This window comes from Balaenoptera ricei, chromosome 4 (assembly GCF_028023285.1).
Source record: "Balaenoptera ricei isolate mBalRic1 chromosome 4, mBalRic1.hap2, whole genome shotgun sequence".
Taxonomy (NCBI): Eukaryota; Metazoa; Chordata; class Mammalia; order Artiodactyla; family Balaenopteridae; genus Balaenoptera; species Balaenoptera ricei.
Genome location: NC_082642.1, coordinates 87,198,725 through 87,212,012, shown reverse-complemented (window position 1 = coordinate 87,212,012; position 13,288 = coordinate 87,198,725). Strand labels below are relative to the sequence as shown.

General features: G+C 51.1%; 1 protein-coding gene across 1 annotated transcript; it reads left to right on the top strand.

Annotated features, from left to right (window-relative positions):
* The first annotated feature begins 8,274 nt into the window (after positions 1 to 8,274).
* On the top strand, positions 8,275 to 9,918 carry CPN2 (carboxypeptidase N subunit 2). The gene has a single exon (XM_059922090.1). It carries the CDS (start codon positions 8,275 to 8,277, stop codon positions 9,916 to 9,918), a length of 1,644 nt encoding a protein of 547 aa, XP_059778073.1.
* Positions 9,919 to 13,288: the final 3,370 nt, after the last annotated feature.

Below are 13,288 nucleotides of genomic sequence, written 5' to 3'. Positions count from 1 at the left end.
CTCCTTTTATTCTCAGAAGTGTCCTGGTTTCGATGATAAAGTAGGAATAAAACATGTATGTGGCTACGTTTTAGCAAACATTTATTATTTGCCAGGCACTGCATTAAGTGCTTTATTATTTACCATCTAATTTAGCATATTTATCATCCAACTGAGTGCTAATTTTAACACTAAGGGATGGGGTTATAACCAGGTATTGGGAAACTGAGGCTTAGAGAGGGAGTGACCTGCCCAATCCCACACAGCTAGTAGATAGCGGTGTCAGAATTTAAACCCAGGGTACAGCAATGACAGCGCCCTAATCCATGAAGCAGGATGAAGAATAAGACCCTGGATACAGGCTCACAAGAGCCACAAATACATTCTGTTCAATTCGGCACCCAGGGCCTGAGCACCTCTCTGGCTCAGCCCTGGGCCAGGTGCTGGGGTGCATGGCCAGGTAAGAGATGCTGCGGTCACAGGACCGCCACCTCCCAGGGGCTTCTAGTCAGGTGGTGCAACTGACTAGAAGGCAGAGCAGAAGGGCCCACATGTTCAACAGAAGACAAGTACCTGCAGGATCCAAAAGAGGCACAGTCCAGGAAGGCTTCCCGGGGGACGTGTGACTTGTGCTGGCCTGGAGGGTAGGGAGAATGGTAGCAACAGGGAAAGGTCAGCAAGGGCATTCTAGTGGAGGGGGCTGCCTGAGAGTGGGCTAGAGGTGGGGCCCATGGGGAGCATTTGGAGAAAGGACAGTGCCCGGTTCACAACCTCCTCTTATTTCAGAATGTTAGTTCCCTTCAGGAAGCTATGACAGTGGATAAAGTTTCCTTGAGCCTCTGCAATGTAATTGCAAGGAAGGAAAGGAATCAAGGAAGCCCCTATTAGGTACTTGGAACTGTGCTGTGTGTTTTACATGATCTAAAAAATGTTTTAAATTTAAAAATTTTTTTGGCTGCGCTGTGCAGCATGCGGGATCTTAGTTCCCTGACCAGGGATCGAACCTGTGCCCCCTACATTGGAAGAACAGATTCCTAACCACTGGACTGCCAGGGAATTCCCTACATTATTTTTACAATAACTTTCAACCTTATTACAACAGTGACACCTATTTATTATTTTTAAAAGTTGAAAATACATTATTAAGCCAAAGGAAAAAATTAAAATCACCTGCAATTAATTCTATTCTTCAGAGATAACCACTGCAAATGTTTTGTGTACCGTCTGAAGCTCTCTAGGGGACCATCAAAGTCACTTCAGTGACATAAACTCAGGTGTGGGTTGAAAAGAGCTTATTACGAATAACAAAAGACGTTCCTCTCAACTCAGGATATTCCAAGGGTTTTTGGAGCTCTGTGCCAGGAACCAGGAAGACCAAATATAAATTTATTATATCAGAGTATCATAAACCCACGGCCAGTTATTTCATTTAATTGCCACGATGACCCTAATGCACGGTAATGCGGGTGTTATTATTATTATTATTATTATTATCATGATTGTTCTCAAGCTACAAATGTGGAAACCGGGACTCTGAGGGATTACTTCACTGCTTGGGATGCCCTGGGCAGCAGGGTGGGGAGGGCAGGCTGGCTGGGGAGGGGGCCAGCCCAGGTCCCACTGCCTCAGCCACTTGGCTTATTTCCCTGATTGAGAGGAAAGGAGACTGGGGTCCTGGAGACTTGGGTGAGGCAGTCAGGGGCTCCAGATAAGCCTTGGAAGCCCCTCTTCCTGCTCCAAGATGTACTAGAGCCCGAGGGGCAAAATCCAGACACGTTGGTGAGACAGATCCTGATGTGGATACCCCAGGTCCAGGGACAAGTCCCCTGGGGGTGTCGGGCCGGGCTCTGGGCTCCCGTCACCCTCTGGAAGGAGTGAGGGTTGGCTCTGTGGTGGATGACAGATGGGCTGTGGTACAGAAATGTACCAATCCAAAAGTAATCTGAGAAGAGGAAAGAGTCCATTCGCAATCAGTCACCCCTTCCACCCTCCTCCACAAAAAGCCAGGCTTCCTTGGCTTGCTGAAGGCATGGAACATTTTTGTGGGCATTTGCTGGTCTCTGCGCAAATGCAGAGGTGGTTTCTCAGATGACAAGCTGGAATCTTCTGGCTGCCGCCCCACTGTCCCCTCTGCTGCCATCCTTCACAGTACCTAGGTGGGGATGTTCCCGGTCTCCAGAGCCTGTGGTGACCTGCTCTGGAGGGTGGCTCAGGGAAGAGGCCCAAGTCCAGGGCACCCTGGCCACATCAGAATCTGAGCTCCACTAAACCAAGGACAAAACAATGACCCGTTTCCCTTGGCCCGAAGAGCCAGAAAGTGCTGTAGCGAGACATCCGACTGGCCCATAAATGAGATGTTTGAATGAGCTCACCAGTTTTTCCTTAGCTGACTCCTGTGATTACTTTACAACAGAGCTGGGGCTGGCCTGGGCTGATGTAGCTGAGTGCTCTCTGTGTACACGGCTCTGGGTTTGGAGCTTTCAACGCATTTTCTCATTCAACCCTCGGAACCACCCCTTGAGGAAGGTAGTATTGAAACTTGCTGTTTTGAAGATGAGGAAATCGAAGCACGGAGAGGTTAAGTAATTCAGCCAAAGCCACACAGCTAGTAAGGGATGGAGACAAGATTTGAACCCAGACTGTCTGGCACCACAGCACAAACTCTTAGCCATTCTAGAGTGATGTGAGAGTAAGTCTTGGGCTGGGAGCGGAACATTTGGAAATTATCAGTGTTCCACACCCTCACTGTGAGTACCATCTACCACTTCCTTTGCCCCAGTAGACTGGGGCAAGAGGGTCTTGCCCTGAACTTTAGAGGCTCTGTTCTGGCTCCCCTCTCACCATGACACCCCCAAGGGGTGAGAAGTTTGCATGATCAAAGGGACATGCCCATCTGGAGGCTGTGTCCCCATTTCAAATCCTGATTCAGGTACCCAGGACCCAGGGCTTGTGTGGCATGCTTCCCGAGGTCCATCTTCTCTAGGCTGACCCCGTCACAGAAGTGCATTCCCTTAGGCTTGTGAGGTGCTGGGACACAGCCGTGGGTGGGATCTCTACTCACAGTACCGGAGAGAGTCCGGTGGGAAGAGAAGGGGACAGGCGGTAGGCAAGGTCCCTGTGTATGTTCACCTTGGGTCCTGAAAACGTGAGGATGGGTCTTCCTGTTCCAGAAGCCTTGTGGTGTCGCTGCAAGCACCTTGCTGACAGCTCAGGCCATCAGGACGGATCCTAGCCCCACACATCTTAGTCGTGTGCCCTTGGACCCATTGCTGTAGCTCTGGGACCCCCAGTTTCCCTGTCCTGGAAATTTCTCGATGTGCTCTGAGGATCAAGATGCAGGTGTGAGAGCTTTGGGAGCTGGCAGGTGGGTCTCGCCCCTTAGCTCAGCCCCCCACATCAGAGAAGTTTCTCCTACCTCTCCCACCGGCCACTGCCTGAGCCTAAGCTGATTTCTCTACACTTGATTTTCTGTGCCGCTGATGCCATAGTTTTGACTCAAGTCCTGAATTCTCCAGTTACATATCTTTGTTGGAAAATTCTAAAGTATATTATTTCTTTTTTTTCTGTATAACTATAATTTTTTTTATTAGTTATCTATTTTACACATATTAGTGTATATATGTAAGTCCCAATCTCCCAATTTATCCCACCACCACCACCTGCCCCTGCTTTCCCCCCTTGGTGTCCATACGTTTGTTCTCTACATCTGTGTCTCTATTTCTGCCTTGCAAACCAGTTCATCTGTACCATTTTTCTAGATTCCACATATATGAGTTAATATACGATATTTGTCTTTCTCCTTCTGACTTACTTCACTTACTTCACTCTGTATGACGTCTCTAGGTCCATCCACATCTCTACAAATGACCCAATTTCATTCCTTTTTATGGCTGAGTAATATTCCATTGTATATATGTACCATATCTTCTTTATCCATTCGTCTGTCGATGGGCATTTAGGTTGCTTCCATGACCTGGCTATTGTAAATAGTGCTGCAATGAACATTGGGGTGCATGTGTCTTTTTGAATTATGTTTTTCTCTGTGTATATGCTGGGTCATATGGTAGTACCATTTTTAGTTTTTTAAGGAACCACCATACTGTTCTACATAGTGGCTGTATCAGTTTACATTCCCACCAACAGTGCGAGAAGTTTCCCTTTTCTCCACACCCTCTCCAGCATTTGTTGTTTGTAGATTTTCTGATGATGCCCATTCTAACTGGTGTGAGGTGATACCTCATGGTAGTTTTGATTAGCATTTCTCTAATAATTAGTGATTTTGAGCAGCTTTTCATGTGCCTCTTGGCTATCTGTATGTCTTCTTTGGATAAATGTCTATTTAGGTCTTCTGCCCATTTTTTGATTAGGTTGTTTGCTTTTTTAATATCGAGCTGCGTGAGCTGTTTATATATTTTGGAGATTAATCCTTTGTCCGTTGATTCATTTGCAAATATTTTCTCCCATTCTGAGGGTTGTCTTTTTGTCTTGTTTATAGTTTCCTTTGCTGTGCAAAAGCTTTGAAGTTTCATTAGGTCCCATTTGTTTATTTTTGTTTTTATTTCCATTTTTCTAGGAGGTGGGTCAAAGAAGATCTTGCTGTGATTTATGTTAAAGAGTGCTCTTCCTATGTTTTCCTCCAAGAGTTTTATAGTGTCTGGTCATACATTTAGGTCTTTAATCCATTTTGAGTTTATTTTTGTGTATGGTGTTAGGGAGTGGTCTGATTTCATTCTTTTACATGTAGCTGCCCAGTTTTCCCAGCACCACTTATTGAAGAGACTGTCTTTTCTCCATTGTATATCCTTGCCTCCTTTGTCATAGATTAGTTGACCATAGGTGTGTGGGTTTATGTCTGGGCTTTCTATCCTGTTCCATTGATCTATGTTTCTGTTTTTGTGCCAGTACCATATTGTCTTGATTACTGTAGCTTTGTAGTATAGTCTGAAGTCAGGGAGTCTGATTCCTCCAGCTCTGTTTTTTTCCCTAAGATTGCTTTGGCTATTCGGAGTCTTTTGTGTCTCCATGCAAATTTTAAGATTTTTTGTTCTAGTTCTGTAAAAAATGCCATTGGTAATATGACAGGGATTGCATTGAATCTATAGATTGCTTCTAACGCACATTATTTCCAAGTGACAGTGGGTTAGAAGTTAGAGGTACGGCAGGGGTGGGTGAGGCACAGTGTCCCCATGAGGCTTTTCCTTTCACCTGCGCCTCTTGCTTTGGTCCCAGCTCTCCCAGCAGGAGTGATCAAGGAAACCAGGAGATCTCGGTTCTAACCCAGGCCCCACTGCAGACACCTGGGGGCCTGGCCTCGCCCTCTCAGTGAGGCTGGCCAGATGGTCCCTAGGGTCCTCATGTCCCTTCTAGTGGGATTTCTTCTGGAAACTGCCTTTGAGAACCAAGGACCAAAGGGGTTAGCAGGAAGGGGACTGGCATGTTGATATTATTATGGCACTTTACAAATAGGAATTGCTCCTCTCTTACTCTCGGTGGGGGAACGAGGAGGGAGGGCTCAAGGCTATGCTCACACCTGGCTATGGTCATTCACTCCGGGCTGGAATCATTCCAGGGAAGGGCAGCTCTGCCTCTCAAGCTGCTCATCTCAGCCATGGACAGTTCAGTTCAACAGACCCTATCATGAATCAACACGAGCGTAGAGAGGACCACACCCCTCTTCTCACAGAAAGGACAGCTGTGAGAACCCGTCATCTGGAGGACGATGCCAGGTGCTAAGATAGAGAAACATATCAGGAGTCAGAGAAGGCTTCTGTCAGGATGCCCAGGGGTTTCGTGTAGGAGCCTAGGGACAGCCCAGGTAGCAGGTATGGGTGGGACCATGGCTACATCATCCTTCTTCAGCCAGGCCCTCTTCTTCTTATCTGTATTCTGTGCATGCAATATCAAGAGAATAAAGTCTCACGCTAAAGCTGAACTCTGTAATGCTGGTCTATGGGGTGGCAGGACCAGGAGGCTTGTCCCTTTCCCTAGTGTGTCCTGAGTGGCAGCAAGCGCCATCACTGTTATAGACCTTCCCAACCATGGTGTATAATCCACCTCCTGTGGCTTACCTATGTGGCCATCAGAGGAGCCTCAAGGGAGAGGCAGTGCTTTTTCAGGGAGAAATTGTTCCTTCTCTATTGATTAGGCAGAAAAGTTCCTGGAAAAACTGAGAGTTATTGAGTGTCTGAATGGGAAGAGGGTACAGGGGGCTTTTTGTAAGCACTGTGCTTGCATGTGGAGCCTTTTGGCTGAAGCTGAATCTTGCGATGGAAGAAGCAGCCAGCAGAGAGCAGCAGAGAGGCAGGCAGCAAAGGGTGCTTGGGGCCAAGATTCCCCAACAGGGAGCCAGCTGAGTTCTTGCTGAGGACAGGTAAATTGAGAAAAATTACGATTATATTGCATGAGGATTTTCTCTTTCTTTCTGCCTTTCCTTCTTTCTGTCTGCTTTCTTTCTTTGAAGCTAAATATACTCTAGCTAAAGGGCATTTTGTTCTTCCTACTTTTTTGATGTTCAAATAATCTTTTCTGTAATGATGGTGGTTTGAGACCTTTAACAATGGTTAACATAGCTTATTAATTGCTCACACTATGTCAGACACTGTTCTAAAACCTTTACCTATATTTACTCATTTAATCCTCCAATTACCCCAACATGGTTAGCACTAATATTATCCTCATTTTACAGATACGAAAATTGAAGCACATGCCCAAGGTCACATAGCTAGAACGTGATGGAGCTGGTATTCCAACTCACGGAACTTGAACCACTAGAAGCCATGTAAATGATGATGTGGGTGGGAGCAGTAGAGACGTGGGGGGTACAGACCCCCTAATGGGACAATTAAGGCCCCGTTGATCTCGTCATGTGGGAATGTGAACCTAATGCCCCTAAATCATCCTGAAATCTGGAAACATTTAATGTGCTATTTCTCAGTTTCTACATGCTGGCTAGTGGTTCAGACATAAAAAAAGACTGAGTGGGGCTCCCCTGGTGGCGCAGTGGTTGAGAATCTGCCTGCTAATGTAGGGGACACGGGTTCGAGCCCTGCTCTGGGAAGATCCCACATGCTGCGGAGCAACTAGGCCTGTGAGCCACAAGTACTGAGCCTGCGCGTCTGGAGCCTGTGCTCCGCAACAAGAGAGGCCGCGATAATGAGAGGCCCGCGCACCGCGATGAAGAGTGGCCCCCGCTGTGTCACCAATTCGTGACCTGTGGTAGATGCTGGCGTTTAAAAAAAATTAAGGGGCTTCTCTGGTGGCGCAGTGGTTGAGAATCTGCCTGCCAATGCAGGGGACATGGGTTCGAGCCCTGGTCTGGGAAAATCCCACATGCCGCGGAGCAACTAGACCCGTGAGCCACAACTACTGAGCCTGCGCGTCTGGAGCCTGTGCTCCGCAACAAGAGAGGCCGCGATAGTGAGAGGCCCGCGCACCGCGATGAAGAGTGGCCCCCGCTTGCCACAACTAGAGAAAGCCCTCGCACAGAAACGAAGACCTAACACAGCCAAAAATAAATAAATAAAAGATTAATTAATTAATTAATTATTAAAAAAAAATTAATATTTAGTGAACTAAAAATTTGGTCCCCTTCCCTTATTTAAAACAAAAACCTACAGGTCTGTGGAATCCCCTCATCTGGGACCTGCCTGTCCACACAGTGTTGGAAAGTTCCATGGGCTCCAGGCTGGTGATAGGGGTGGCCGGCAGGAGGGGAGCATTTTGGTAGCAGCACTGAAGAGAAGGCGGACTCATTTCAAGATAAGAGCCCGTCTTGTCCCTGTGGCTGCTCTCAGCCTCAGCGGTGCAAAGAGCTGAGGGTAAGATCTCCTCATAATTAGGCTCTGCAATGTGCTGAGATTTGAAAACTCAGGAAGAGTTACAGTTAAAAAACTTCCAACTCAGGAATAATCTGCCCATATTTTACGTACTATCTTAAAAATTCCACAGTACCCATGGTCTCCTTTTATACCCCTGTTCCATGCCTTTTGGTCTCGGTCCCGCCTCTTTCTCCAATCTGGAAAGAACATGTCAAGTCCACGAGACCAGGGTCTTGGTCCTGCCACTAACCTGCAGGGTGGGACTGTGGATTGGCCACGAGACACCCTTGCTGTCAGAAGGTTAGAACTCTGGTCCTATTGACCTTGCAAGGCTGCTGTGAGGTGGTATGAAAACAACAATTAAAAACATAAACCAGCTTCCCATCTCCTGGCTCTCTGACCAGTGTGCTGGTCACCGGGCTGCCTGCCCTTGACGAAGGTGCCACTTCTGTTTTCTCTTCCCGCTCAGATCTAGGAGATGCTGCCCAGAGCCTGGCTACGCTGGGCCTGCCTCCTGCTCCTGGCCACGCCTACCCAGCCCTGCCCCAAGGGGTGTGACTGCTTCACCCGGGAGGTGTTTTGCTCCGATGAGGAGCTGGCCGCCATCCCGCTGGACATCCCGCCACACGCCACAGACATCATCTTCGTGGAGACCTCGTTCACCATGGTGGGAGCCAGGACCTTCAGTGGCAGCCCCAACCTGACCAAGGTGGTCTTCCTCAACACCCAGGTGTGCCACTTCGGGCCGGATGCCTTCGGGGGGCTGCCGGGGCTCCAGGACCTGGAGATCACTGGCGGTGCCTTCTCCAACCTCAGCACTGACATCTTCTCCAACCTGACCTCGCTGGGCAAGTTCACCCTCAACTTCAACATGCTGGAGGCTCTGCCCGAGGGCCTCTTCCAGCACATGGATGCCCTGGAGTCCCTCCAGCTGCAGGGCAATCGGCTCCAGACCCTGCCCGTGAGGCTCTTCCAGCCTCTGAGACGTCTGAAGACCCTCAACCTCGCTCAGAACCTCCTGGCCCAGCTGCCCGAGGAACTGTTCGCCCCCCTCTGCAGCCTGCAGACCCTGAGGCTGAGCAACAACGCACTGGCCGGCCTGCCCCGAGGGCTGTTCAGCCACCTGGGCGGCCTGCAGGAACTCTTCCTGGACGGCAACTCCATCTCCGAGCTGCCCTCGCAAGCCTTCGCGGGGCTCTCCCGCCTGGAGAGGCTATGGCTGCAGCACAACACCATCGGCCACCTGCCCCGGTCCATCTTCTCCTCCCTGGGCAAACTGACCTTCCTGAGCTTGCAGGGCAATGCGCTGCGGACGCTGCCCGCCAGCCTCTTCGCCCATTCCCCGGGCCTGGTCAGCCTGTCCCTGTCCCACAACCAGCTGGAGACCGTCCCCGAGGGAGCCTTCGCCAACCTATCCAGCCTCGGGTCCCTCACGCTCTCGCACAACGCCCTCACCCATCTGCCGGCTGGCGTCTTCAGGGGCCTCGAGGGGCTGGTCAAGCTCTATCTGGGCAGCAACAACCTGACGGCCCTGCACCCAGCCCTCTTCCAGAACCTGTCCACGCTTGAGCTGCTCAGCCTCTCCAGGAACCTCCTGACCACGCTGCCCCAGGGCATCTTTGACACCAATTACAACCTGTTCAACCTGGCTCTGCACGGCAACCCCTGGCAGTGCGACTGCCACCTGGCCTATCTCTTCAGGTGGCTGCACCGGTATAGCGACCGGCTCTTCGACAGCCAGACCTACTGCGCTGGCCCCGCCTACCTGAAGGGTCACGTGGTGCCTGCCTTGAGGGAGGAGCAGCTGGTGTGCCCGGTCACCCAGGACCACCTGGGCTTCCAGGCCCTGGGGCCGGAGGACAGGGAGCCAGGGGGCGGCTGGGATCCGGCCACGAAGGAGAAGGCGACCTGGAGCCGGTGCACCTACAGCACCCCCGAGGGCACCGTGGTGCTGGCTTGTGATGAGGCCCGGTGTCGCTGGCTGAACGTCCAGCTGTCTCCCAGGCAGGGCTTGGCCTCCCCGGGACTGACGTTCAATGCCAGTCAGGAGTGGGACTTGAAGTCGAGCTGTGGCTCTGTGAGGGTCACTGTGTCGATCGAGGCTCTGGCAGGGGAGCCCTAGGTGCAGAGCAGATGGGCTGGGAGCCTGGGCAGACAGCCTCCGGGCCCAACCAGGCAAGAGCCGGTGAGGGGAGCTGAAGCTTTGGTTCTTCAGATGCAAGGGATGGAGTTGCATCTCCCGGGTGGAGGAAGGGGGAGGAGGCTGGACCCCCGAGTCTCCGCCTCCCCCTCCTCCTTCATCCCCCCCAGTCTCTGAGTCTGAGACCTAACAGGGCCTTCCTCAAACTCTGCAAAGCACCCGTTAAAGCTGCATCGTGGTCCGGAGAATAAACTAATGCCGTTCCCCTGGTGTTTCTCTATTATTTAATACCCACCCTAATCTCATCCCCACCCTGAGATACCCTCTTACCAGTGCTCCATTTCCACAAAGTGGAGGCCACCCTCTCTTGACATCCAGTTCAAGAGCCAATGTCTGTTTCTATTTCTCTGCCTGGAACTGTGGTTTTAATTGATAAGGACAAATAGGGGAGAGGATAAAAGCAGAGGTGACCAGAAAGATGAGGGGCGGGGGTCTGACTCCACATTCAGGGGACTCACGCCGTTCGTGCCCCACTCCAGCGCTTCCAGGAGAAGTCAGATGACAGGGGCTCTCTGGAGGGGAAACGCTTTGCCTGTTCAGCCGACGGGATGGCTGCTCCCTGAGGAGAGGGGGGAGGACAGGGAGCTGGGTGGGCTGGGACCGATGCCCTTCAGTTCTAAGTGTCGGCGTCTGTGGGCTGCTCACTCACTGAAATGGTCCTCTCTTGGCTCTGGGGACACCACCCTCTTACCCAAGCCCAGCTGCTCTCCCAGTTTTACCCAGTCACCTCTTGCACGCTGGTCTCCTCGGGGCTGGCTGTCATTCAGGCTCCCTGGGTAATCCCTATGCAGGCCCTTGGGATCAGATGCCACCTCTACGCTGATGACCTCAAATCTCCAAAAACCTAAGCCAAATCTCGGACTCAGGTTTCTGGCTCCATGATGAGATATCTGCTTGCTCTGCCTGCAACCCCGTGTTTTATCATGACGGCCACAAACACGTCTAAACCAGACTCCGACCCCACCTCCTCCTGGATCCCAGCAAATCGCCAAGCCCAGGAGCTGGGAGTGGTCTTCAATCTCTCCTCCCCTTATTCCTCTTGGCCAACCAGTCACTGAGTGCTTCTGAGTGCCCCTCTGTCCATTTCTCCTTTCTTGTTCCCAGCCCAGGGAAGCTCTTTGTCTCCTTGGATTGAACCATGACCCAGCCCCCTTCCTGGTTTCCCAGCCTGCAGTGTGGACTGGCTTGGCTGAAGTGCTGGGGTATGGGAGGGAGAAATAAATCAGATGTACAGCAGGCCCTCCAGGAGCTCATAGTCTGGTGGAGAGATCAGAAAAGGATGCATGGGATGAAAACACAAGCAAGACGGGGTGGGCACCAAGAAGGCGCTGGGGAGTTCAGGGGAGGTGGAGGTCTGGGTGAGCACAGACCTCGGGAAGCTGCATTTGATCCCTGGGCCTTGAGGCTGTGCCAGAAGAGTGTGAGCCAAGGGATGGAGACAGGCAAGTGGGTGAGGACAGGGCCATGGCCTCTGGAACAGGCTACAGGTGGGAGAGGAGATGGGGAGATAAGTAAGGCTGGAAAGCTAGCTGGAGCCTCAACAGGCCCAGGGAGGAGTTCACGTGTTCATTAAGGATGCCCAGCTGTTACTGAAGGACTTTATGCAGAGGAGGGCCATGCTCCTGCCTGTGAAGTTTGAGGAGAGCAAGAGGCAGGGAAAACAGTAAGGATTCTTGCTTGGCTTGAGCTGAGAGCTCAAGGATGCCAAGGAAATAGAATGAAAAGTTTTCAGCATCCGAACAGCACATACACAGATGGATTAAAAGACTGAAATAATTTCAGAAATGCAAATTCAAACAATATAGATATCACTTCATACCTATTAATCCCATGGAAATTAGAAAGCTGGATTATGCCCAGTGTGGGCACAGGGGAGCCTCCAGGTACCGCTGGCTGGAGCAGCCACTCCTCTAAGGACACGAGCAAGCCTGAGGCAAAGAAAGGGTTTGGTGAGGGAGTCAGGGGTCCAGTGGGTGGGGCTGGAAGATGGCGGGAGGGAGAAACCTGGGGTGACTCTCAATTTTCTCTCCTGGGAGGCAGGGAGGACAGTGAAGCCATCGACCAAGGGCAGGGGCATTTCTGGGGAAAGGGAGGAGCAAGATGCCAGCTTTGGACAAGGAAGTACAACTTCACCCTCGTGTCCAGTGACGCCCTTTTAAAAAGACATGCTTCCTGAGTGTCAAACCAGTTAAATTCTAAGGTGATGGAAGGTAGTTTGGCAGCTGTGCCAAAGGAACAGACTCTCTCTCAGATTCATTGGGTTCAGTTCCCAAAAGCATCTGGTTTAAGAATAATCCTGACCAGGTCCTCCAAGGCTGGGGAACGTTGCTTCCCCAGAAAGGAGGAGGCCCTGAGCGACTGAGGGTCCCGTGATGCCAGCCCCCAAGGTTTGTGCTCTCACTGCCCAGGCCCAAGGCTGGGCTGCAGTGGCTGCTAGCTTCCAGCTGGTTGTGATGTCCACTGTCTGGGGAAAGGATCACCACACCGGCACACAGGAGGCGCTTCCCAAATCTCCATCAAATGGATGCCCGTCTGAACTACAGCTCCTGGTCCAAATAGTCCTTGGGTCTACCGCCAGGGATAAAGGAACAAGATAATCCAGCAGACATTTCTCTTAATTATATTCCCTCCCAATATAACTCTTTGTTAGGTTAAGATATAATAATTTTTCTCTGTGCTGAATGGTGCTGGGGAAAGAGCACCGGCTGACAGGGCAAGCTGCTTGCTGGCCCTTTCAAGTTGGTTGGATGAGATCAGTCACTGTGCTCTTCGGGTAGGGTTGCCAGATTTACAGATAAGCACATACATGCTGCAAGGGACATATTTATACTAAAAAAGCGATTCGCAGTTTATTTAACTGGGTATATTATTTGGTGACCCAATCATCTGATGAAAGTGGGGAAACAATGGGGGTGGAGATGGGGGTTTGGGGGTTCTCTTCAGGGCCAGGGAGGCCAGGCCTGAGCCTGCAGTGGTGCAGGCCCTGACTACTGAGGGCTGCTAGGGTCTTGAGGTTGGAGCTGACAGGAAGCAGGGGGCGCTGAGCGTCCCCCCAGACCGAGGTGCACAGACAAAGAGGCAGCTCTGAGTGTGCTGTGCACGCAGGGCCCTCGGTCCTGCTGCCTGTTTCCTTGTGAGGTGGTCCCAGTCTGGGGCAGCAGTAGAGCTTTTGGTGGGTTCTGGAAAGAATTCAGGACACTTGGCTCCCCCTTCCTTAACATTTGGCTTTTGGCAAATCATGGCTCCTCTCTGGGCCAAAGGAGGTTGGTTCTCAATGCTGACTGAATCTTAG